General features: G+C 43.8%; 1 protein-coding gene across 1 annotated transcript in view; it reads left to right on the top strand.

Annotated features, from left to right (window-relative positions):
* CPED1 (cadherin like and PC-esterase domain containing 1) overlaps nt 1-27,658 on the top strand; it is a 644,735-nt gene that overhangs the window by 165,133 nt on the left and 451,944 nt on the right. Inside the window, exon 4 of the mRNA XM_077264976.1 lies at nt 24,990-25,065. Within this exon, the coding sequence (XP_077121091.1) occupies nt 24,990-25,065 (76 nt within the window). The remainder of the gene's footprint in view (nt 1-24,989; nt 25,066-27,658) is intronic.

The following is a 27,658-nucleotide window of genomic DNA, read 5'->3' as shown; positions in this document are numbered from 1 at the left end:
CCGCGATATTGCATTAAAATGCAATAACGGGCGATCAAAAGAACGTATCTGCATCAAAATGCTATCATTAAAAACGCCAGCTCGGCACGCAAAAAATAAGCCCTCACCTGACCCCAGATCACGAAAAATAAAGACGCTACGCGTATCGGAAAATGGTGCAATTTTTTTTTTTTTTTGCAAAGTTTGGAATTTTTTTTCACCACTTAGGTGAAAAATAACCTAGTCATGTTAGGTGTCTATGAACTCGTACTGACCTGGAGAATCATAATGGCAGGTCAGTTTTAGCATTTAGTGAACCTAGCAAAATAGCGAAGCAAAAAACAAGTGTGGGATTGCACTTTTTTTGCAATTTCACTGCACTTGGAATTTTTTTCCCGTTTTCTAGTACACGACATGGTAAAACCAATGATGTTGTTCAAAAGTACAACTCGTCCCGCAAAAAATAAGCCCTCACATGGCCAAATTGACGGAAAAATAAAAAAGTTATGGCTCTGGGAAGGAGGGGAGCGAAAAACGAAAATGAAAAAACGGAAAAAGCTCCGGGGGTGAAGGGGTTAACGTGCAAACCACTCTTGGGGCTTAAGGGGTTAAAAACATTTTTTTAAAACTTTTTACTTGCTTCAATAATCTTTATGGGAGACTACACTCTGCGATCTTCTGATTGCTTGTGTTACACATAACAGGGCTTCAGCCCTGCTGTGTGTAGCTAAAATGCTCATTTGCTATGAGCCCCAGCCACTGTGCAGCGCTCATACCTATCCTGCAATGACAATGACAGGGGTGTCCTGCAGACCCTTGGTTGTTATGCCAACCCATAGGAGACCTGCGGCCATGTTAACAGCCACGGGTGGTTCTCAATTCCACCAGCGGTTGTTAGGGGCACATGTCAGCTGATAAAATTAGCTGACATGTGTCAGAAAAGTTACGGGCTCATTGTCGGAGCCCGCAGCAAATGGGAGGCGACCTTGGATGTACCTATACATCATAGGACATATAGGGGTTAAATAGATGTAATTCCTAAACCCTTACTCTAATTAGGTTGTGAATACCCTCAAATTAAAGCTGAGAGTCTGCACTTTAAGCCCATCTTGAATATCAGCTAAAATGTCAAAACTTCTGTCACTGTCCAAATATTTCTGAACCTAACTGTATATTGATCTTCAGGTACCCCTTCTATACCTACCTATAGTGCCTACAGATTGGCCTGCATTTTCATGGTGACAGGTTCCCTTTAACCCCTTAATCCCATATGACGTACTATCCCGTCAAGGTGACCTGGGACTTAATTCCCAGTGACGGGATAGTACGTCATAGCCGATCGGCCGCGCTCACGGGGGGAGCGCGGCCGATCGCGGCCGGGTGTCAGCTGCCTATCGCAGCTGACATCCGGCACTATGTGCCAGGAGTGGTCACGGACCGCCCCCGGCACATTAACCCCCGGCACACCGCGATCAAACATGATCGCGGTGTACCGGAGGTACAGGGAAGCATCGCGCAGGGAGGGGGCTCCCTGCGGGCTTCCCTGAGACGATCCGTACAAGGGAATGTACTCACCTTGTACCGAGCGTCTCCTCCCTGCAGGACCCGGATCCAAAATGGCCGCGGGGCTGCATCCGGGTCCTGCAGGGAGTACTTCCGGGTCCGGAGCAGGCTGCAGATAAAAGCTGCAGCCTGCAGCGATGTGAGTGAGAGCGCCGATCTGATAGAGTGCTGTGCACACTATCAGATCGGCGATCTGTGATGTGCCCCCCTGGGACAAAGTAAAAAAGTAAAAAAAAAAATTTCCACATGTGTAAAAAAAAAAAATAAAAAAAAAATTCCTAAATAAAGAAGAAAAAAAAAATTATTATTCCCATAAATACATTTCTTTATCTAAAAAAAACAAAAAAAACAATAAAAATACACATATTTAGTATCGCCGCGTCCGTAACGACCCAACCTATAAAACTGTCCCACTAGTTAACCCCTTCAGTGAACACCGTAAAAAAAAAACGAGCCAAAAAAACAACGCCTTATTATCATACCACCGAACAAAAAGTGAAATAACACGCGATCAAAAAGATGGATATAAATAACCATGATACCGCTGAAAACGTCATCTTGTCCCTCAAAAAACGAGCCATGACATAGCATCATAACCAAAAAAATAAAAAAGTTATAGTCCTCAGAATAAAGCGATGCCAAAATAATTATTTTTTCTATAAAATAGTTTTTATCGTATAAAAGCGCCAAAACATAAAAAAAGATATAAATGAGATATCGCTGTAATCGTACTGACCCGAAGAATAAAACTGCTTTATCAATTTTACCAAACGTGGAACGGTATAAACGCCTCCCCCAAAAGAAATTCATGAATAGCTGGTTTTTGGTCGTTCTGCCTCACAAAAATCAGAATAAAAAGTGATCAAAAACTGTCACATATTAACACATAAGCGGTATATAGAAACCACCAAACGAGTATAATCCATGAATAAATAATTTTATTTGGTCAAAATGACATAATAAAAAGAACACTATTGGATGCTACAGTAACAAGGACCACTGCGGCCAGCACAGAAACATGCCTTAGTAAAGAGTTCTTGCTTAGTAGCTCTCAACAATTAACATTCAATTGAAGTGTGCAAAAAAACAGACAATAATATATCCATATAAAGTGCTAAAGTGGCATATATAAACTAATAAAAAAACGCTAAATGCATGGTGTCCATGGCGGACTAACCTTGCAATCTATGCACACATATATAGATTAGAGAGATGAGAAATACTTACAATGACTACAACTGGCAAAAAAGTGCTGGTAGCGTGTGATCCCCGCCGCCCCAACGCACGTTTCGTTAGAACTTCTTCTTTTTTGCCAGTTGTAGTCATTGTAAGTATTTCTCATCTCTCTAATCTATATATGTGTGCATAGATTGCAAGGTTAGTCCGCCATGGACACCATGCATTTAGCGTTTTTTTATTAGTTTATATATGCCACTTTAGCACTTTATATGGATATATTATTGTCTGGTTTTTTGCACACTTCAATTGAATGTTAATTGTTGAGAGCTACTAAGCAAGAACTCTTTACTAAGGCATGTTTCTGTGCTGGCCGCAGTGGTCCTTGTTACTGTAGCATCCAATAGTGTTCTTTTTATTATGTCATTTTGACCAAATAAAATTATTTATTCATGGATTATACTCGTTTGGTGGTTTCTATATACCGCTTATGTGTTAATATTGTACCTTTATGAGTTTTTTGTCCTACGCCATCCTCTAGGGCATTTGTTTGGTGTTAATAAAAACTGTCACATGTCCGAAAATGTTACCAATAAAAACATCAACTCGTCCCGCAAAAAACAAGACCTCACATGACTCTGTGGACCAAAATACGGAAAAATTATAGGTCTCAAAATATGGAGACGCAAAAACTTTTTTGCTATAAAAAGCGTCTTTTAGTGTGTGACAGCTGCCAATCATAAAAATCCGATATAAAAAAGCTATAAAAGTAAATCAAACCCCCCTTCATCACCCCCTTAGTTAGGGAAAAATAATAAAATTAAAAAAATGTATTTATTTCCATTTTCCCATTAGGGCTAGGGTTAGGGCTAGGGTTAGGGTTAGGGCTAGGGTTAGGGTTAGGGCTAGGGTTAGGGCTAGGGTTAGGGCTAGGGCGATGGTTAGGGCTAGGGTTAGGGTTGGGGCTAGGGTTGGAGCTAAAGTTAGGGTGGGGCTAAAGTTAGGGATAGGGTTGGGGCTAAATTTAGGGTTGGGGCTAAAGTTAGGGTTGGGGCTAAAGTTAGGGTTAGGGTTTGGATTGCATTTACGGTTGGGATTAGGGTTGAGATTAGAATTAGGGGTGTGTCAGGGTTAGGGGTGTGGTTAGGGTTACAGTTGGGATTAGGGCTAGGGGTGAGTTTGGATTAGTTTCAGGTAGAATTGGGGAGTTTCCACTGTTTAGGCACATCAGGGGCTCTCCAAACGCTACATGGCGTCCGATCTCAATTCCAGACAATTCTGCGTTGAAAAAGTAAAACAGTGCACCTTCCCTTCCGAGCTCTCCTGTGCGCCCAAACAGGGGTTTACCCCAACATATGGGGCATCAGCGTACTCGGGACAAATTGGACAACAACTTTTGGGGTCCAAGTTCTCTTGTTATCTCTGGGAAAATAAAAAATTGGGGGGCTAAAAATCATTTTTGTGGGAAAAAAAGGATTTTTTATTTTCACAGCACTGCGTTGTAAACTGTAGTGAAACACTTGGGGGTTCAAAGTTCTCACAACACATCTAGATAAGTTCCTTGGGAGGTCTAGTTTCCAATATGGGGTCACTTATGGGGGGTTTATACTGTTTGGGTAAATCAGGAGCTCTGCAAATGCAACATGAGTACATGACGCCTGCAGACCAATCCATCTAAGTCTGCATTCCAAATGGCGCTCCTTCCCTTCCGAGCTCTGCCATGTGCCCAAACAGTGGTTCCCCCCCACATATGGGGTATCAGCGTACTCAGAACAAATTGGACAACAACTTTTGGGGTCCAATTTATCCTGTTACCCTTGTGAAAATATAAAACTGGGGGCTAAAAAATCATTTTTCTGAAAAAAAAAGCATTTTTAGTTTCACGGCTCTGCGTTATAAACTGTAGTGAAACACTTGGGGGTTCAAAGCTCTCAAAACACATCTAGATAAGTTCCTCAGGAGGTCTAGTTTCCAATACGGGGTCTCTTGTGGGGGGGTTGTACTGCTTGGGTACATCAGGGGCTCTGCAAATGCAACGTTACGCCTGCAGACCAATCCATCTAAGTCTGCATTCCAAATGGCGCTCCTTCCCTTCCGAGCTCTGCCATGCGCCCAAACAGTGGTTCCCCCCCACATATGGGGTATCAGCGTACTCAGGACAAATTGGACAACTTTTGGGGTCAAATTTATCCTGTTACCCTTGTGAAAATATAAAACTGGGGGCTAAAAAATCATTTTTCTGAAAAAAAAAAAAGAATTTTTAGTTTCACAGCTCTGCGTTATAAACTGTAGTGAAACACTTGGGGGTTCAAAGCTCTCAAAACACATCAAGATAAGTTCCTTAGGGGGTCTACTTTCCAAAATGGTGTCACTTGTGGGGGGTTTTAATGTTTAGGCACATCAGGGGCTCTCCAAACGCGACATGGTGTCCCATCTCAATTCCAGTCAATTTTGCATTGAAAAGTCAAATGGCGCTCCTTCCCTTCCGAGCTCTGCTATGCGCCCAAACAGTGGTTTACCCCCATATATGGGGTATCAGCGTACTCAGGACAAATTGAACAACAACTTTTGTGGTCTAATTTCTTCTCTTACCCTTGGGAAAATAAAAAATTGGGGGCGAAAAGATAATTTTTGTGAAAAAATATGATTTTTTATTTTTACGGCTCTGCATTATAAACTTCTGTGAAGCACTTGTTGGGTCAAAGTGCTCCCCACACATCTAGATAAGTTCCTTAAGGGGTCTACTTTCCAAAATGGTGTCATTTGTGGGGGGGTTTCAATGTTTAGGCACATCAGGGGCTCTCCAAACGCAACGCAGTGTCCCATCTCAATTCCAGTCAATTTTGCATTGAAAAGTCAAATGGCGCTCCTTCCCTTCCGAGCTCTGCCATGCACCCAAACAATGGTTTACACCCACATATGGGGTATCAGCGTACTCAGGACAAATTGCACAACAATTTTTGGGGTCCAATTTCTTCTCTTACCCTTGGGAAAATAAAAAATTGGGGGCGAAAAGATCATTTTTGTGAAAAAATATGATTTTTTATTTTTACGGCTCTGCATTATAAACTTCTGTGAAGCACTTGGTGGGTCAAAGTGCTCACCACACATCTAGATAAGTTCCTTAGGGGGTCTACTTTCCAAAATGGTGTCACTTGTGGGGGGTTTCAATGTTTAGGCATATCAGGGGCTCTCCAAACGCAACATGGCGTCCCATCTCAATTCCTGTCAATTTTGCATTGAAAAGTCAAATGGCGCTCCTTCGCTTCCGAACTCTGTCATGTGCCCAAAAAGTGGTTTACCCCCACATATGGGGTATCAGCGTACTCAGGACAAATTGTACAACATCTTTTGGGGTCCACTTTCTCCTGTTACCCTTGGTAAAATAAAACAAATTGGAGCTGAAGTAAATTTTGTGTGAAAAAAAGTTAAATGTTCATTTTTATTTAAACATTCCAAAAATTCCTGTGAAACACCTGAAGGGTTAATAAACTTCTTGAATGTGGTTTTGAGCACCTTGAGGGGTGCAGTTTTTAGAATGGTGTCACACTTGGTTATTTTCTATCATATAGACCCCTCAAAATGACTTCAAATGAGATGTGGTCCCTAAAAAAAAATGGTGTTGTAAAAATGAGAAATTGCTGGTCAACTTTTAACCCTTATAACTCCCTAACAAAAAAAAATGTTGGTTCCAAAATTGTGCTGATGTAAAGTAGACATGTGGGAAATGTTACTTATTAAGTATTTTGTGTGACATATTTCTGTGATTTAAGGGCATAAAAATTCAAAGTTGGAAAATTGTGAAATTTTCAAAATTTTTGCCAAATTTCCATTTTTTTCACAAATAAACACAAGTTATATCGAATAAATTTTACCACTAACATGAAGTACAATATCTCATGAGAAAACAGTGTCAGAATCGCCAAGATCTGTTGAAGTGTTCCAGAGTTATAACCTCATAAAGGGACAGTGGTCAGAATTGTAAAAATTGGCCCGGTCATTAACGTGCAAACCACCCTCGGGGCTTAAGGGGTTAAACAATAGGTCATTTTCTGTTGAAAATTGCAAGATTTTCAATTGATATAGAAAATGAAAGCAAAGTTTTGAAAACTTATTTACCATAAAAACTTGAATTAAACACTATCTTGTATAACCATTCCCTAAAATTGCCTTCTCAATCATGTTCCACTTGGCAGAAGTTTGTCAATTTCACTTTATTTAATGTGCAACACATTGGGACCTCCTTAGGTATACAGTTTTCGCCGTATGCTCGATTTTGTTCTATTTTGTGAAAGCATAGTTGCATTTCAGCTAAGCGTCACCCCCCCCCCCACGGGTAATAAACTTAATTTTATTTGTGTAAAGCAGTACATTAGTAAACTAAGCATGTGAGCCAGTTATCATAGCACAGTGTTCTTACAGGCATAATAGGACAATTCATAAGGAAATCGTTGTAGGGGCTGTGTCCTATAAAGATAAATTCCATGAATGTCAGTCACAAGATGAGAAGGCAGAAGTGCTGTTTTTTGTTAGATCAATAATAAAACTTCATTTTAATTCAGAGAAATTAGATCAGAAATCCATTTTCTTTTTTATTACAGGATAGGTTTCAAAGATCTAGATGCTAGGGCTAGTCAATTTCACACTGCCATTCTGAATGTTTCCTAAACTTTCTCTGTTGGAATACAATAAACATTTTTTTTTAACTACATATGAAGAGTAGAGATGATCAAATCTGCGGAGATTCGAATTCGGCAAATCACACAAGTTTAACAGTGAAATATGATTTGCATCGATAAAGATTGAACATTCCTTATACTGCTCTGGGGGTCTCTCCTGACGGCAGAGTATGAAACGTGTAGGATGTAAAAAATGATAAAATTAAAACCTCACTGCTCATCTGTTCCTCAGCACTTCGTCTGGCCCTCTGCATCTCTCCTTTTCGTCTTTTCTGATACCTGTATCCCGTCACTCTACACTGGCACTTCTGGTTCCCGAGTAGGGCTTTAATGTAACTTCACACTACGACGTGCACTATCTGAGGCTTAGCAGGTGCCTTAAGGTACACATGTCATGAAGTCACATCATGCTATACAATAGCACTACGAGCAGTGGCATCATAGGCCTACTCTGAGTTGGAAGCCCTGGTGCAGTGAATGTGTAATGACCAGGCCGAACGTTCCCTGCTATCCAACCCCACACGGTGTCCGCAGCAAAAGGAATTATGACACGCACCAGTCTTGGGGATAACAGTTGCTTTTACTTCAGCAGGAACAGGAATTATAACTTGGAACAAATAAGGGACAGTCTCTTATGGGTACTCCACGGCAATTACAGTTCACACTTAGATGCTGAGATGTGATTGGGGTCTGGAGCTTTAAGAGCACTGGACAGTGTCTTTTGATAGCTTACAGAAGGAGGTAGATGCAGCAATTAGAGGTCACAGACCTGTACTCGGGGTTAACTCCACAGTGTGTCACGTCACGTGCACAAGTAGTTATAGATGAATGTAAAGACTGAGGTGATTCCAGTCAGAAAGTCTTTAGAATGATTTCACTCATAGGTGAATGTAAAAAACTGAGGTGATTCCAGTCAGAAAGACTATAGAATGATGTATGTACAGGTTAGAAAGCGAACCCAGGCTCTTAAGGAGATCTTGTAGTGAAAACAGCCTCCACGTTACTTAACTGACTAGCTAACTAAATATACACATGAAAAAGGATATTTTTTTAGTCTCTGTAGCGGGCTGGAAGTGTTCCCTTTGTGCTTCGCTCTGAACGCCTCAATCTTTGATCTTCCTCTTGAGCAGGAATTAAACAGTCTGCTGGTTCAGTTGTGATTGGCAAAGGAGCAACAACTGGAGCAGGAATCGAGACGGGGACATATTGATAGCACGGGAATATAAATTGATAGTTGAAAGGAGACTCTTCCGCCGTGGGTTGTCTGGGTGGTGGCTCCAAGATAGAAATTGGTGTGTAGACCGGCATGACTTGTGGAGGAGGTGAGGACATCACCAGTAGATCCTCTTTGGTACATAACCATGCGGTTTTTGTGCACTGTCTGTGGGGATATTCCAGGTTTCTTCACTTCATATACATCGGACTCTGGATATATGATAGCTGTAATTGTGTAGGGCTCTGTTTCCCAGAATGAATCAAGTTTCCATGTACAGTGACACTTCTTTAGCCATACTTTGTCTCCAAGTGAAGTGGGGAAGCATTGGCTTTGATTGTAGTTCTCTTCCTGTCGAGGGTGAGCTTCACCTATGCGGTGATCGACGATCTGCTGTGCTTCATGTATTCTTCGCTAATGCTCTGAGACCTAATCAGTTTTAGGCAGGGGATTGAACCTGGATTCCCAAAGCACGATCTTTTGGGAGTTGACCTTGTCTTCCAAACATCAAGTAATATGGTGAGTAGCCGGTAGAACAGTGGACAGTATTGTTGTAGGTTTCCACTAACTCATCAAGTAGTTGAGGCCATTCAGCTTGTTTGGTAACAGATGCTGTTCGCAGCATATTGATGAAGGTCTGGTTGACTTTCTCACAAAGGCCATTCCCTTGGATGATAGGCAGTGGTTCTTAGCTTCTTGCACCCATGGAAGTTCTTGAAATAGTTGGGACTCAAAGGCAGGTCCACGGTCTGTGAGGACTCCTTCAGGTCAACCGTAATGTCTCACATATTCATGGTAGAAGGTGATAGCTGTAGTCTGAGCTGTAAGGTCTTTCACGGTATAACGGCAACCCACTTAGTATAGTAGTCCACCATGGTAAAGGCATATGTGTAGCCTGATCGAGTTGGAGCTAGTTTCACGTGATCCAGAGCAACTAGTTAGTCCGGTTTCTGAGAATGGATGAAGTGCAGCTCTGGCATCTTTCTTGAAGTGTAGCTCTAGCGCTACACCAATGCTCTATGTCTGAATGCATCCCAATCCAATAGAAGCATTGGCGTATGGTGGCTTCAGTTTTGTGTACGCCAAAGTGCCCAAACTGGTCATGGTAGGCATTGAGAACAATTCTGGCATCTCGCCGTGGGATTAGAATCTGATGTAATCTTTCACCTGAAACAGGGTCCAGCGAATTGCGCAAGATCAAGCCCTTTTGAATGAAGAGTCTTTTGCGCTGTCTCCATAGACGATTAAGCTCAACATCAGGACATCGTCTGCGTTGTCAGGTAGGTATTCTCCCAATATTCAGGTATTCATAGATCTCTCCTAGGACACGAGACTCATTTTGAAGGGTTTGTCATCTTAGTGGATCTTGGGACAAGTCCAGTTTTGGTTGAGTGACTTCATCAGTTTGTGTAGCAGCAATGGCGTTCTGTGTAGCAAATCTTTGATAGAAGGGAAGCATTCAACATCCTCCCACAGATCTTCCTCAGGAGGCTCTTCTCCTACGGGCAAATGAGATAATACATATGCATTGATGTTGATCTTGCCACTGTGATACTTAATGTCAAAGCAGAAATTCGCTAATCTTGAATCCCATCTCTGTTCCAGAGCACTTAGCCATGCAGTATTAAGCTGAGCGAGAGGATTATTGTCCATGTAAATGGTGAAGGGGCTAGTTGCGATGTAATCTTTGAACCTCTCCGTGACGGCCCACACAAGAGCTAGCAGCTCTAACTTGGATGAGCTGTAATTGTTATTGTTCCTCTCTGCGCCTCTCAAGCTTTGGCTGGCATAGGCAATGACTCTCTCTTTGCCATTCTGGACTTGTGATAGTACCACCCCGAGGCCTTGATAACTGGCATCCGTGTAGAGACGGAAAGGGTGGCAGTAGTCAGGATACGCCAGAATTGGAGGGGAAGTTAGTAAGCTTTTCAGCATCTGAAAGGCAGTTTCTTGTCACTCAGACCAATCAAATGGAAGTCTTCTGTCATAGTGTTCTCTAGGGCAACCTCCTAGCAGTTCTGTAAGGGGTTCTGCTATTTGCGCAAAATGAGGGATGAAGCGGCGGTAGTAGCCCGCAAAACCTAGGAAACTCTTGACTTCTTTCATGGTTCTTGGAGTATGCCAGATGTTCACAGCTGAGATTTTGTCAGGATCAGGCTGGATACCTTCGGCATTTACAACATGACCCAGGTATTTGACCTTCGGATTGAGCAGATGGCACTTTGATGATTTTTAGTTTCAGGCCATGTTCAATGAGTACCTGGAATACTTCTGCAATATGGCTTAAGTGCTGTTCATAAGTATGGGAATTCACGATCACATCATTGAGATATAAGAGAACGCTTTGGAAGCTGAGGAAACCAAGACATCTCTCCATGAGTCGCTGAAATGTAGCAAGGGCAGTGCATAACCCAAACGGCATACCGTCCAACTCATAGAGTCTCATCAGGGTGGTGAAGGCTGTCTTTTCTCTATCTTCAGGAGCCATGGGTACCTGCCAATAGCCACTGGTCAATTCAAGAGTGGAGACATATGCAGCTCAGCCAAGAGCCGTGATGGGTTCTTCAATCCGTGGAAGAGGATAGACTTTTTTGTACGTAACATTGTTCAGCTTTCTATAGTCGACCCAAAACCTGATGTTACCATCCTTCTTCTTCACCAGGACGATTGGTGCAGCCCACGGGCTTTGAATTTCTCGAATGACTTTAGAATCTTTCATCTCCTTTAACAGTGTCTTTACTTGCTGATAGTTAGCAGGAGGTACTGGACGGTGTCTTTTCTTGATAGGAGGATGATCACCTGTTTCGATTCTGTGTTGTATCAGGGAAGTTCTGCTAAAGTCAAGTGGATGCTTGCTGAAAGCTTGGCTGTGTCGTTTAGCAACTTTGTTGACACCCTGGATGTGTTCAATGGGAGTGTTGGCATCTCCAACATTAAGTTCATTCCACTAGAAGGTAGTGGGTGTATTAGTGCCTTTGCGAGGGGCTTTCATCGACTTTTGATGAGCGAGTGTCTCATCATCTATGATGTCTTCAGGATCAAGGCTGTACAGTTGAGCGATTTAATTAAACTTGTATAGCTCGATGGGTACATCACTCAGATTGATTAGCCGTACTGGTACTCTACCATTTGAGACAGTGACAATACTTCTGGCAGCTTTTACCAGGCTGTCCTTCAATTGGGATGGAGTCGAGAAGCGCTTCATAGTCTTCGCTGTTAATTCCTGGTCGGGCTAGGCACCAGACTAAAGTCTCATTGTTGGCCGACAGGGCAACTGGCCGTGCATCAGTGATACACACACGGCAGATCTCACATTTACAGTCGGCAAACTTCTATTGGGCACAGAGCACTTTGATGGTTCATTGAACAGCTTTCCTGTAAGGCGAAGAAGCAGAAGGGAGAGAAGCATGCAAGGCAGCGAGCAATTCAGGAAACACATGTCGCATAGCATTCATGCCTAGCACTACTGCTGTTGTATCTCCCTTAGCCTCAGTAACAAATGTACCTTGTCCTGGTATATTATGATCCCCAATTTGGATGATGGGTTCCCAGTAGCCTAGCTGGGGAACAGATTGACCATTACTACCTATCACACGTAACTTCGCTTTGCCCACTGGATTCAGAATATCATAGTCCCAATTCTTCTCAAAAGTTCGGTGGTCAATGATGGTGACTTGTGAACCAGTGTCTAATAAAGCATCTAAGGGTACACCATCAATCCATATGGTTATATATGGGCATTTGAAAACGAACCGGGAGACCCATTGTGACGGTCCCTCTGGGCCTTTGGATTCACCTCTCAAGGGGTGGCCCTTGGCCTCAGGGGTGGCCCGTTTAACTTATAGCATTGATACTTATAGTGCCCAGGACGCTCACAATAAGTACAGTAGACACAATCTCCAGATGGAAGCCCTCCAGCACCTGGGCGACTAGAACGTGGTTCTGGGGACACTGCCTGACTTACAGATGACTCGCATGGTGCAGGGAATTGGCTTTTTAGTTCCTTCAAAGCTTGGCATACGGAGTCAAGGACTTGGACAAGTGCATCTGTGGTAATAGGAGTATGACCGAGAGTAGGGGCTGGCACGGACTGTGTGGCCTGCATAAGTGGAGCAGGTGAAAGTGGAGATATGGTGGATATTCAGACAACCAGGTCTAGAGAATAAGGAGCAGGAACATAGCAGGGACAAGGTAAGTCATTACCTTGCAAGGCTAGAGCTTTAAAGTCTAAGAAAGTCTTATTGACAGCTCTCTATTACTAAGCCAGGCTTAATGTCACCTTACAATACAAAGGTGACATTAACCCCTTATTACTCCATATGCCACCTCTACAGGGCAGTGGGAAGAGAGAGGCTAAGTGCCAGAATTGACGCATCTTACAGACAGGCCTTTTCTGGGGTGGCTGGGGCTGATGTTTCTAGCCAGGGGGGCCAATAACCATGGTCCCTCTCTAGGCTATTAAAATCTGCCCTCAGTCACTGGCTTACCCTCTCTGGTGCAGAAAATTGCACGGGAGCCCACGCCAGTTTTTTCCTTGAAAACATTATTTTATTAAATACATACAGGTCCCAAATTTTACACACTCACACATACTACTAACAGTATTAGACACTGACATATATAAATTTAACTGTTCTGCAATGGTTTACTGTATGTAAACCATGTCTCCTGTCGGCTTCTGCAATTAATTTGCAGAAGCCGACAAACGAATTAACTGCTATTCTGCTATCTCTCTATGAAATATAAAGATATATATATATATATATATATATATATATATATATAAATATATATACATGCGCCACTGACTTATAAATATATATATGTATTCTATGTGTATATATCTATTCTATCTATACTATTCTTAACATGTGAGTGTGATTTTACTGTACGCAGGACATGAATTGCCGGCTTTTCAAAGGGCACCGGTGCTTAAAAAACGAACAGCACTCACATGGTGCGAGTGCTGTGTGATTTTTTTCTAGGACCCATTGACTTGCATTGGCGAGTCTCGTCCGAGATACGCAGCAAATCATGCTCAAATTTTTTTTCTCAGTCTGATTTTGGCTGAGAAAAAAAATTGCAAATGAGATGTCACCCATTGAATAACATTGGTCTGCGTGCGATCCGATATTTTATCAGATTGCACTCGTCCATTTTTCTCGCAAGTGAGTATGAGCCCTTATACTAACCACCGGCACGCCCAGCGGTTTCAGTCCTCTTTCTCCTGGGGCTCACGGCACATTGCTATGTCAATGGGTCCTGAGCCCAATCAGTGCTGGTCTCACTCTCCTCACTTTTGAGTAGTGGATAACCCCTTTAATATTACAGAGGGATTTATGTCAGCTGGAGGCTTAGGCTGAAGGTAAATTTTAAATGTAGATAAATGTAAGGTGATGTTCTTGTGCCGAAGAAATAAAATGTTCAATTTTGTACTAAATGGCAAAACACTGGGTAAAACTAACACTGAAAAAGACTTATATGTCTTGGTGGACAGAAAACTCAACTGTAGTGACCAGTGCTAGGCCTCTATACAAGTCTCTAGTCTGGTTGCAGTTAGATTACTGTGTCCATTTTGGGCCAGTGTATACGAAGGACATAGTTGAACTAGAGTGGAAATATGGTTATTGAGGGAATAGGTTTATATCAAATGGGTATATTTTGTTTGAAAAAACTAATTCTTATGAACTGTAGCGTGGGAAAATATTCAGAAACTTTCCCATGCTACAGTTCAAATGAGTTCATGCCGCCAGGGGGCGGAGCATTGGTGACGGCACCACTAGTCACTGAAGCTCCAATCCCTGCATTTCATTCATTCCTCAGTCTTTTACAGCCGAGAGCAGCCACATTAGCAGCGCTCCCAGTTGTAAATGTATTTAACCCCTTCAGATGGATTTACAGCTTGGGACTTGACTGTACGGTGGACAGGTATGGGATATTGTTGTTTTTTTATTTAGGTTTTTTTTTCTCGGAAGAACGAGGGCTTCACTTTGGATTAAGCGTACAATAAAGAAATTAAAAACCCGTGTGTTTCTTTCTTTCATTAAAATACTTTATTCTTAATGTGTGTGTGTATTTTTAACCATTTCCTAAAATTGGATTAATAATGGATAGGTGTCTTATTGACACCTCTCCATTATTAACCAGGATTAATGTCACCTTACAATAGCAAGGTGACATTAACCCCCTATTTTACCCCATATGACAATGCTACAGGGCAGTGGGAAGAGAGAGGCTAAGGGGCAAAATAGGTGCATCTTACAGATGTGCCTTTTCTGGGGTGGCTGGGGGCAGATTTTTGTAGCCGGGGGGGGCCAATAACCATGGTCCCTCTCTAGGCTATTAATATCTGCCCTCAGTCACTGGCTTTCCCTCTCTGGCGGAGAACATTGTGCAGGAGCCCAAACCACTTTTTTCAGTGAATTAACACTTTACTTTAACACCTACAGCTCCCAAATTTTACACACAAACACTTCTAACATTATTAGTGAGGGATATATAAAAATTTAATGGATATGAAATGGTTTACTGTATGTAAACCATGTCTCATTTCCTGTCGGGTTCAGTAGTGATTTAGCAAAAGCCGACAATTGAATTACCGGCTTTTATGCTATCTAGCTCTGTATTAAATATAAATATATATATATGTGTGTGACTCACTGACATTTATATATATATATATACCTATTCTATGTGTAGACATTTATTTTATCTATTCTATTCTAACCTGTCAGTTTGATTTTAATGTACACCGCACTGAATTGCCGGCTTTCCTATAGGACACCGGTGCATATTTCTCACAAGTCACCCTGATGGTCCATGTTGTGTCCGAGTTTCTCGCACCCATAGACTTTCATTGGCGATTCTCGGCAGACATACGGTGAAAATCGTAGCATGCTGTGATTTCTCTCGCACGTATAATACGGCCGAGAAAACAATGGATGATGGGAGCTGCCCCATAGATTAACATTGGTCCGAGTACTATGTGATTTTTTATCGCATAGCACTCGTCCGTATTACAGTCTAGTGTGACTCCTGCCTTAGTCTGATTGTCATACAGTACAAACCAAAAGTTTGGACACACCTTCTCATTTAAAGATTTTTCTGTATTTTCATGACTATGAAAATTGTACATTCACACTGAAGGCATCAAAACTATGAATTAACACATGTGGAATTATATACTTAACAAAAAAGTGTGAAACAACTGAAATTATGTCTTATATTCTAGGTTCTTCAAAGTAGCCACCTTTTGCTTTGATGACTGCTTTGCACACTCTTGGCATTCTCTTGATGAGCTTCAAGAGGTAGTCACCGGGAAAGGTCTTCCAACAATCTTGAAGGAGTTCCCAGAGATGCTTAGCACTTGTTGGTGTTGGCCCTTTTGCCTTCACTCTGCGGTCCAGCTCACCCTGCTCACTTCAGTGTGAATGTACAATTTTCATAGTCATGAAAATACAGAAAAATCTTTAAATGAGACGGAGTGTCCAAACTTTTGGTCTGTACTGTATGTGGAGTCAGGAAGCAATTTTCATCTAATATAGGGCAATTAGCATGGGGTTTTGACTTCCATTGGATCAGCATGTTAGGTTGTAGGTTGATCTCGAGTCACTTACAGTTAGGTCCATATATATTTGGACAGAGATTACATTTTTATAATTTTGGTTATAGACATTACCACAATGAATTTTAAACAAAACAATTCAGATGCAGTTGAAGTTCAGACTTTCAGCTTTCATTTGAGGGTATCCACATTAAAATTGAATGAAGGGTTTAGGAGTTTCAGCTCCTTAACATGTGCCACCCTGTTTTTAAAGGGACCAAAAGTAATTGGACAGATTCAATAATTTTGAATAAAATGTTAATTTCTAGTACTTGGTTGAAAACCCTTTGTTGGCAATGACCGCCTGAAGTCTTGAACTCATGGACATCACCAGACGCTGTGTTTCCTCCTTTTTGATGCTCTGCCAGGTCTTCACTGCGGTGGTTTTCAGTTGCTGTTTGTTTGTGGGCCTTTCTGTCTGAAGTTTAGTCTTTAACAAGTGAAATACATGCTCAATTTGGTTGAGATTAGGTGACTGACTTGGCCATTCAAGAATATTCCACTTCTTTGCTTTAATAAACTCCTGGGTTTCTTTGGCTTTATGTTTTGGGTCATTGTCCATCTGTAGTATGAAATGATGACCAATCAGTTTGGCTGCATTTGGCTGGATCTGAGCACACAGTATGGCTCTGAAGATCTCAGAATTCATTCGGCTGCTTCTGTCCTGTGTCACATCATCCATAAACACTAATGACCCAGTGCCACTGGCAGCTATGCATGCCCAAGCCATCACACTGCCTCCGCTGTGTTTTACAGATGATGTGGTATGCATTGGATCATGAGCTGTACCACGCCTTCGCCATACTTTTCTCTTTCCATCATTCTTGTAGAGGTTGATCTTGGTTTCATCTGTCCAAAGAATGTTCCTCCAGAACTGTGCAGGCTTTTTTAGATGTTTTTTAGCAAAGTCCAGTCTAGCCTTTTTATTCTTGATGCTTATGAGTGGCATGCACCGTGCAGTGAACCCTCTGTATTTACTTTCATGCAGTCTTCTCTTTATGGTAGATTTGGATATTGATACGCCGACTGTTGTGAAATTGGATTTTGGGCTCCCCCGGTGGCCACTGGTGGAATTGAACTTGTGTGCATCATCCCCTCTGTTCACCTGTTCCCATCAGGATGTGGGAGTCGCTATTTAACCTTGCTCCTCTGTCACTTCCATGCCGGTCAACATTGTAATCAGAAGCCTTTCTGTGCATGTTCCTGCTACCAGACAACTTCCAGCTAAGTCGGACTTTTGTCCTTGTTTGTTTTTTGCATTTTGTTCCAGTTCACAGCTGCAGTTTCGTTTCTGTGTCTGGAAAGCTCTTGTGATCTGAAATTGCCACTCTGATGTTATGAGTTAATACTAGAGTCTTAAAGTAATTTCAGGATGGTGTATTGATAGGGTTTTCAGCTGACCATGAAAGTACCCTTTCTGTCTTCCAGCTATCTAGTAAGCGGACCTCGATTTTGCTAAACCTATTTTCATACTACGTTTGTCATTTTCATCTTAAATCACCGCCAATATATGTGGGGGCCTCTGTCTGCCGTTTCTCCAGACCTGCGGCGGGCCTTGCAGGATTTTCAGGCGGATAGACCTGATCGTTGCCCACCTGGTAGACTGTTTGTTCCTGATGATTGGACCAGTAAAGTCATTTCTGAGGTTCATTCTTCTGCGTTGGCAGGTCATCCTGGAATCTTTGGTACCAGGGATTTGGTGGCAAGGTCCTTCTGGTGGCCTTCCCTGTCACGAGATGTACGAGGCTTTGTGCAGTCTTGTGACGTTTGTGCTCGGGCCAAGCCTTGTTGTTCTCGGGCTAGTGGATTGTTGTTGCCCTTGCCTATCCCGAAGAGGCCTTGGACGCACATCTCGATGGATTTTATTTCGGATCTTCCTGTTTCTCAGAAGATGTCTGTCATCTGGGTGGTGTGTGACCGTTTCTCTAAGATGGTCCATTTGGTTCCCCTGCCTAAGTTGCCTTCTTCTTCCGAGTTGGTTCCTCTGTTTTTTCAAAATGTGGTTCGTTTGCATGGTATTCCGGAGAATATCGTTTCTGACAGAGGAACCCAATTCGTGTCTAGATTTTGGCGGGCATTCTGTGCTAGGATGGGCATAGATTTGTCTTTCTCGTCTGCTTTCCATCCTCAGACTAATGGCCAGACCGAGCGGACGAATCAGACTTTGGAGACATATTTGAGGTGTTTTGTGTCTGCAGATCAGGATGATTGGGTTGCTTTTTTGCCTTTAGCGGAGTTTGCCCTCAATAATCGGGCCAGCTCTGCCACCTTGGTGTCTCCTTTTTTCTGTAATTCGGGGTTTCATCCTCGATTTTCCTCCGGTCAGGTGGAATCTTCGGATTGTCCTGGAGTGGATGCTGTGGTGGAGAGGTTGCATCAGATTTGGGGGCAGGTGGTGGACAATTTGAAGTTGTCCCAGGAGAAGACTCAGCTTTTTGCCAACCGCCGGCGTCGGGTTGGTCCTCGGCTTTGTGTCGGGGACTTGGTGTGGTTGTCTTCTCGTTTTGTCCCTATGAGGGTTTCTTCTCCTAAGTTTAAGCCTCGGTTCATCGGCCCGTACAAGATATTGGAGATTCTTAACCCTGTGTCCTTCCGTTTGGACCTCCCTGCATCTTTTTCTATTCATAATGTTTTTCATCGGTCATTGTTGCGCAGGTATGAGGTACCGGTTGTGCCTTCCGTTGAGCCTCCTGCTCCGGTGTTGGTTGAGGGCGAGTTGGAGTACATTGTGGAAAAAATCTTGGACTCCCGTGTTTCCAGACGGAAACTCCAGTATCTGGTCAAATGGAAGGGATACGGTCAGGAGGATAATTCTTGGGTGACTGCCTCTGATGTTCATGCCTCCGATCTGGTCCGTGCCTTTCATAGGGCTCATCCTGATCGCCCTGGTGGTTCTGGTGAGGGTTCGGTGCCCCCTCCTTGAGGGGGGGGGGTACTGTTGTGAAATTGGATTTTGGGCTCCCCCGGTGGCCACTGGTGGAATTGAACTTGTGTGCATCATCCCCTCTGTTCACCTGTTCCCATCAGGATGTGGGAGTCGCTATTTAACCTTGCTCCTCTGTCACTTCCATGCCGGTCAACATTGTAATCAGAAGCCTTTCTGTGCATGTTCCTGCTACCAGACAACTTCCAGCTAAGTCGGACTTTTGTCCTTGTTTGTTTTTTGCATTTTGTTCCAGTTCACAGCTGCAGTTTCGTTTCTGTGTCTGGAAAGCTCTTGTGATCTGAAATTGCCACTCTGATGTTATGAGTTAATACTAGAGTCTTAAAGTAATTTCAGGATGGTGTATTGATAGGGTTTTCAGCTGACCATGAAAGTACCCTTTCTGTCTTCCAGCTATCTAGTAAGCGGACCTCGATTTTGCTAAACCTATTTTCATACTACGTTTGTCATTTTCATCTTAAATCACCGCCAATATATGTGGGGGCCTCTGTCTGCCTTTCGGGGAAATTTCTCTAGAGGTGAGCCAGGACTATATTTTCCTCTGCCAGGATTAGTTAGTCCTCCGGCCGGCGCTGGGCGTCTAGGGATAAAACGCAGGCTACGCTACCCGGCTACTGTTAGTTGTGCGGCAGGTTTAGTTCATGGTCAGTTTAAGTTTCCATCCTTCCAAGAGCTAGTTCCTATGTATGCTGGGCTATGTTCTCTTGCCATTGAGAACCATAACAGCCGACCTCCTGGAGAGTGTTGGTCACTTGGTTGGCTGTTGTGAAGGGGTTTCTCTTCACCATGGAGATTATTCTGCGATCATCCACCGCTGTTGTCTTCCGTGGGCGCCCAGGTCATTTTGCATTGATGAGTTCACCAGTGCTTTCTTTCTCAGGATGTACCAAACTGTAGATTTTGCCACTCCTAATATTGTAGCAATTTCTCAGATGGGTTTTTTCTGTTTTCGCAGCTTAAGGATGGCTTGTTTCACCTGCATGGAGAGCTCCTTTGACCGCATGTTTACTTCACAGCAAAACCTTCCAAATACAAGCACCACACCTCAAATCAACTCCAGGCCTTTTATCTGCTTAATTGAGAATGACATAACGAAGGGATTGCCCACACCTGTCCATGAAATAGCCTTGGAGTCAATTGTCCAATTACTTTTGGTCCCTTTAAAAACAGGGTGGCACATGTTAAGGAGCTGAAACTCCTAAACCCTTCATCCAATTTTAATGTGGATACCCTCAAATGAAAGCTGAAAGTCTGAACTTCAACTGCATCTGAATTGTTTTCTTTAAAATTCATTGTGGTAATGTCTATAACCAAAATTAGAAAAATGTTGTCTCTGTCCAAATATATATGGACCTAACTGTATGTCTATTTTCAACCTTAAAACAACTAAACTATGAATTGCTTTGTCTCAGCACGGCTCATATGTTTCAAACATTGATGACATAGCCACTTGAAATTGATTCCATGTACACTGGCTGTCCAGCTCACTATTGATTTGAGAAGTAAACCAATCACACAATACAGTATATAGGAATAACAGCCATGAAATGCTGCTGAGATATGGACAAGGGAGACTAATAAATTCTGAGCCAACTACACACTCTGACAGTACTCTGTAGAAACCCCGTATTTTATTTATTTCCTTTCAACATAGAGTAGATATACAGTGCTAGACCTGATGACTTTTATCTTTATCTGGTACTCTATTGTTACAATATAGGACTAACAAATTGTACATTTGCTTGGTGACTGCCTTGTTATATTGTATTCCGTGGTGAAGCACTGTGATGTGGTATGCTGTGCAGCTGCCAGGTTGCAAAAGTAGTGAGTTCCAATAGAGACTAATATATTTGCTTTGCTTTGTATGGCAGTTACAGACTGATCGCGGTTGAAACAACCATCTCCTTGACTGCAAGCAACGACTTGCAATGCTAAGCTGGGTATAAACCCACCCACATCACTAATTAACAGTTTTCTGTGTACAATGTATATTGACCAAAAGCTACTAATTAGTGGTAGGCGTGGTTGGACCAGGAGGCACGGGACTGCTAGTCCTTTAGTGATAATCTCCTACTGATAAAACTGATAGTGATTTTATTGAAACAGCAATAGACAGCCTAGTAAGTGACACATTGGTGGAATCAGGGTCTTTGCCCCTACATCATGCTGCTCTCAGATTACATAGCAAAAACCTAGTGACAGATTCTCTTTAAAAGAATCTGTGTGTTTTTCCCTTTTCAGAAGCGCACCACCACCCACCCTTCTGAGTTTCTGACTGCACTTCTGATTGACATCATCATTATGTCTCTGGCAGGCAATGCACACCACTGGTGCTGTTATATCGGGCAGTTTTACCTCTGCAGTATCGTATGTGCTGTGACATTGGAACTGGCCTAGATCTGCAGCTAAGTCCCCTAAATAATTGGCAATATCAGGAGAGCAGAGCCAGATTTTAATGTGTTGTAATCTGCTTAAATTAAAATATAATCAAACACTTCCTACCAATGGATGGATCTAACACTGAAATGTACAGTTGCAACCGTGAAGGGTTTGTGCCATTCCTAACAGAAATAAAACCTTATGTGCTGTGGAAGATGTAAAAACTGGGTACTTAAGGCTTCATTCAGATGTCCATGAATCATGTGTTTCTCTATGATTTTCACAGACAGAACACTTACCCATTGAAGTCTATGATGTTAATCACATGTTCGTTTTTTTTCCTCTTGTGTCTGCAAAAAAATCATGGAGACATGTCCATTTTTAATCAGTGTCATGGATCAAAATTATCCATAGAATTCTATGGGTCTGTAAAAATCATGGACAGCATACGGATGGTATCTGTGATTTGAGGGGTTGTCCCCTTTTGAAAATCGCAATCCCTGTACACAATTTCTTATACAAAAATAAAACGCACTTTACTCACCGTCCCCGGGTCCACCACTGATCTCTGCTGCTGGTTACAGTGTCTAACATTGTCTGCAGCGTTCACATCCTGTCGACAGTGAGTATTGCATTGTTTTCTTTTTTTTGTTAACAAACTGTGCAGCACCCCAGACTCCTGGTCGTTGCAGTACTGACACTCCGCCAGGGTCACAGACCGGGTCTAGCCACCGCGACAACCCCAGGACTGAGACAGAGAGGCCCGGTACTGAGTACCCCGCGGCCCTGCATCTGCGGGCGCTCCAACTTGGCGTCACGAACAGGATCTACTTAAGCCTGAAGAATCAGGTCATGTGTGCCTTGGAACTGTGTCTAAATTGTGCTTGAACCGTGATTTATTGCAAAGACTGTGTATTGCTATTTGCCGCCAAAAATTCCCGCCAAAACCGCCGCCATTACAGCGCCACGAGGAGCGCAGAGGAAGAAGAAGGGCGTGCCATGGGAGGAGACTATCAAAGCAGCGCCAAAAGTGGCGACCGCCCCCTCCGACTACTGCTGCAAGATGATGACCTGCCCCGAAGCAGAGGAGAACCGCCCCCTGGATTGCAACGTGGGAACCAAGACATGAAGGAGCTCCACCTCCGAGAAATGGCGGAGCCAGGTGCGTGTGCAGCTGCCGATCCCGAGACAGCGAAGGTGACCAGCGAGTACCTGAACGACAACAAAGTGATCCCGGATTATCCCCAAAAGCCAGAAGCGGATCCGAACCCACCGCAGCTGAGGGACCCGAACTTCTTGGAGCCGCCGGCGGGGGAGCCGAGTCAACCTATCCCGGACATGGAGCCAGCCGATGTGAAGCAATGGAAGTCGGAGCTGTGCCAGAAGGACGCCTTGGAAGAGCCGCGGTCCGAGCCGCAGCCGACTCCAGTGTTCTCATCAGTGGAACAGACCGGCATTGGTGGAACCACATCAGATGCAGGTATGGAAAGCGCCCCTGCTCTCCCGACCGATCCTGCTCCCATGACTGCTCCCCGTCCCGACAATGACCGATTCCTCTCCACTGAGCTGGTAGTGGTAACCCCAGACACTATGGAGAAGCTGGTGCCTCCGTTACCGACAATTATGGGAGAACCGCTAGATGTGAGCTCGGAGGGGGTGATCTTCCAATGGGATACCCCGAGGATTGGGCCAGACGGGGCCAGGCAGGAGGGCCTCAGCATTGCTGTGCTCACCTGGGAACAGTATAAACAATGCTTAATTCTACACTGGAAAAACCAAAAAGAGACAGAACAAAGTGACCCACCGAAAGTACAAAACCCAAAGACTGCACGCGGTAAGAAGGATTTGGTAAAATGGGGGACTGTACTAGCCTTTCACCCGAAACGGGGACAGATCGTTACGGAGTCGCGCCTGCACCCGTTGCGGTGGCATCTTAAGAAAGGACACGAAGCGAGGTTTATTGTGGAGAAGTGAGAAATGAGCTCACAGCACAAAGGAGAATAGAACCAGTAGGAGTCGTGCCCTAAGATCGTGGCAACATCCTACTGAGGCGCGTAGCCGGTGGCCGGAACGCCGAGGAAGTATTGGGCTCTAAGCATTACTTCAAACAGCGGCAGGACAGTTAATTATAGGTTGGCTGTCTCACCTAAATCACCTAAGCAGACAACGGAGGCAATTGTGGGAGAGGGGCGTCTCTAGGGTCCCTATAAAATAACTCCAGGCCTACCCCGTCATACGGGTGCGTCCTAGCCATATCATCTTGGGGACGGAGAGAGAAAGAACATCAGAAACAGACACAACAGTTGTGAGGACTATCCCGTGGTGCTCAGCAGGGAGGTACTACAACACACAGGTGCTAGAAGGTAGGTACTGATTTCCACCTGCAAAGGGAACTCTGGATGTGCCTTCGGACCGGCCGGTCTCAGCCAGCCCTGTTAGCAGTGCTCTGGATTGCGGATCCCGAAGCCTTCAGTAAAGAGGTAAAGAGACTGCAACCCTGTGTCCTCATTATTCCTCGCACCTTGCACCACGCACCATCATCACACCTTTCATTGGATGCCCCTTAGCAGGGTCACGCACCGGGTCTAGCCACCGTGACAACCCCAGGACTGAGACAGAGAGGCCCGGTACCGAGTACCCCGCGGCCCTGCGTCTGGGGGCGCTCTAACTGCGCCTGGGGACAGGGATTTTCTGAAATGGAACACTTCCTTTAACCTTATAATAGGTAAAAGCTTTGCAGATTTTTTTTTGTTTAACACTGAAAACTCACTGATGAATGACTGATGGTAAAAACTGACACACTGACCAAACACTCATGAAAAAACACTGATAAACTACAATCCTTGTCTTTACCTGCAAAAAAAAATCATGAACGTCTGAATGAGGCCTTACTGATCATCTGGTCCTTCTTTGGAGTAAAATATTTTAGTCATTCATATGCCTGTGTGTCCGTGCATTGCTGCGCCATTTCTCTGCCCAACGCTCCATTGCTTTAGCCCATCGTCTACTGACATCACATAACCAGAGGTAACAGAGAAGTAAGAGGGAGGTAAGGAATGGAGGTTGGAGACCCATAACTTACATAATTGCCGTTATGTGACAGATTCCATTGCCTTATAATGGAGCTGTCAGGTATCATGTGAGAAATAATGGTTGCAGATACATATACTGTATAATAGCACAGTCACCTGATGGAACATGTCAGTGTGGACGCAGCCAAAGGTCATTGTATAATACGGAACAAAACAAGTCGGGGGAAGAATTCCTTTAAAAAATTGTTCCGTCAGCTTCATGCATGTTACATATTGGTGCCACTCCAAAAGTCGTCAGAATGGAAAGAATGAATAATGCAGTATTACAAATGAGTAAAAATTGAGAAAAGCCGGGAAGCGGCATTATATACGGTCTTTAATACCTACCTGTTTTATAACTCAGGCATTTCCTATTTTGCAGGTGAATCTACTGCCACAAATAAAGCAGATATTATGCATGAAGGATGAGATCTGTCGGCTGGCTGCACATTTCCCAGGTATACGGCGACATAAAACATTTCTCTTTCAAGATTCTGTTTGTATTATTCAATGATACTTGAAAAGCAGCTCTAGCAGCGTCTCTTTCCTCCTAAATATGTAAGAATTACTGAGCAAATACAGAATGCAAAGTGCTTGAAAGCAATCCGGCAAAGCCTTCACGCAGTGCTCTGCCAGCTTCATTGTTTTGCATTACATGCCCCAAAAAATCCCTCTAAAGCAATGCAAATGTATTAGACAACCTCAGATTAATCTTTTCAGGACCCCAAACACGCTAAAAACCGTGTATACTCACCTCCAGCAGTGACGCCGATCCAGCGCTGTCAACTCCGCTGTTCCCGGAGAATGACAGCATTGTGTCACATGTAGGCTGCATCCCGTGGGCGGCAGCTCTTTGGCTGCGGCCCATCCATATTCTGTTAAGGCAGCCGTCCACTCTGATGTAATAGTAAAGGCTGCAGCTGTCGAGCGGCCGCTCATTGGCTACAACCTGCACGTGGCACAATAAGCCACACAACTCTCAGCGGCATGACATAGCTGGAATGGCGCCTCGCAGGAGGTGAGTGTACATGGTTTTTATTTTAATTAGGGTCCTGAATTGACTAAACTGAGATTGACCAGTAGTGCACAACCCCATTAAATGATTTACATTTTTATATTTTAGTTTTGTCTTGCTTCAATGCATAGGAAATGATAAAAGAACCAAACTACCCACACTGTGCAGTTTGGTCCTACATTCACTAATCACTTTATCTGTTCCCTAAATTTATGAATAGTGTGGTAAGAAAGACACTTTACAACGGCAACAAAATGGGACCTTGACGTCTTGTCTGGTAAGGTGGATCTTTGTAGGCCTTGGTCCAGATAAGTAGTTGTTATGCAGCAGAGAGTAATGACTTTGGTGCAGCAGGGAGGTCCGGATGGAACAATGGAAGCCGAGGCGGCAGAGAGGATGCTGGATTTAATGAAGCAGATTAGACTCAGCGATGAGGAACTGAGACTAACTGTGTAACGTGGCTGATCTGATTAAACAATATAGCAAAAATTAGTTGGTCACAGCGTCCAATGCAGAGCTGATAGTGGTGCAGCAGAGTTGGCTCAGCTACATAAAAGAGCTGAGTTTGTCACACAGTCCAATGCAACACTGGCAGTGTTATAGCAGAATTGATGTAATGATTTAGCAGAGATGAGTTTGTTGGAGTTGCAAACTCAGAGCTCGATTTGTCTCTCTTTTAAATCCAGAAGAAGTAACACACATTATATGTAAGTCATACAAACCCACGGGTTTTAGCAAGGTTGACTGGCCATCTTATGTGTATGAGGATGACTCAACTAACAGATGCCTGGTGATAGAAATGTTGGGCACATAGAATTTATGTATGCTAAATCCGTCTTTTCTCAGGGCAGATAAGCCACAGCCAGAAGTATCTGACAGTGTCTTATTCTTCCCTCCCCATTGAAAAACCATGAACACTCAGTTGTGCATGCAGAACCAGTATGGTGGGGTCGGGAGGAAGAGCTGTCACCAGAAACAGTGTTGTTTCCTTGACACTTCCACGGTCACATGTTTATTAGTGTTGAGCGATACCGTCCGATACTTGAAAGTATCGGTATCGGAAAGTATCGGCCGATACCGGCAAAGTATCGGATCCAATCCGATACCGATACCCGATACCAATACAAGTCAATGGGACTCATGTATCGGACGGTATTCCTGATGGTTCCCAGGGTCTGAAGGAGAGGAAACTCTCCTTCAGGCCCTGGGAACCATATTAATGTGTAAAAGAAAGAATTAAAATAAAAAATATTGCTATACTCACCTCTCCGACGCAGCCTGCACCTTACCGAGGGAAGCGGCAGCGTTCTTTATTTAAAATTCGCGCTTTTCTTTCCTTTACAAGAAGTCCAGGCTTGTGATTGGTTGCGTGCCGCCCATGTGGCCGGGACGCAACCAATCACAGCAAGCCGTGACGTAATTTCAGGTCCTTCAGGATTTTAAAATTACGTTCCGGCGTTGTGATTGGTTGCGTCGCAGTCACATGGGCGACGCAACCAATCACAGCAAGCCGTGACGTAATTTCAGGTCCTTAAGGATTTTAAAATTACGTCCCGGCTTTGTGATTGGTTGCGTCGCAGTCACATGGGAGACGCAACCAATCACAAGCCGTGACGTCACGGGAGGCTGGACACGCGCGCATTTTAAAATGGGCGCGTGTCCAGCCTCCCGTAACGTCACGGCTTGTGATTGGTTGCGCCGCGGTCAACCAATCACAAGCCGGGAGGCTGGACACGCGCGCATTTTAAAATTTTAAAATGCGCGCGTGTCCAGCCTCCCGGCTTGTGATTGGTTGATCGCGACGCAACCAATCACAAGCCGGGACGTCACGGGAGGCTGGACACGCGCCCATTTTAAAATGCGCGCGTGTCCAGCCTCCCGTGACGTCACGGCTTGTGATTGGTTGCGTCTCCCATGTGACTGCGACGCAACCAATCACAAAGCCGGGACGTAATTTTAAAATCCTTAAGGACCTGAAATTACGTCACGGCTTGCTGTGATTGGTTGCGTCGCCCATGTGACTGCGACGCAACCAA

Source organism: Ranitomeya variabilis, chromosome 5, assembly GCF_051348905.1.
Source record: "Ranitomeya variabilis isolate aRanVar5 chromosome 5, aRanVar5.hap1, whole genome shotgun sequence".
Classification (NCBI taxonomy): domain Eukaryota; kingdom Metazoa; phylum Chordata; class Amphibia; order Anura; family Dendrobatidae; genus Ranitomeya; species Ranitomeya variabilis.
The sequence above is the reverse complement of the archived record's forward strand: the minus strand, read 5'-3'. Positions and strand labels throughout refer to the sequence as shown.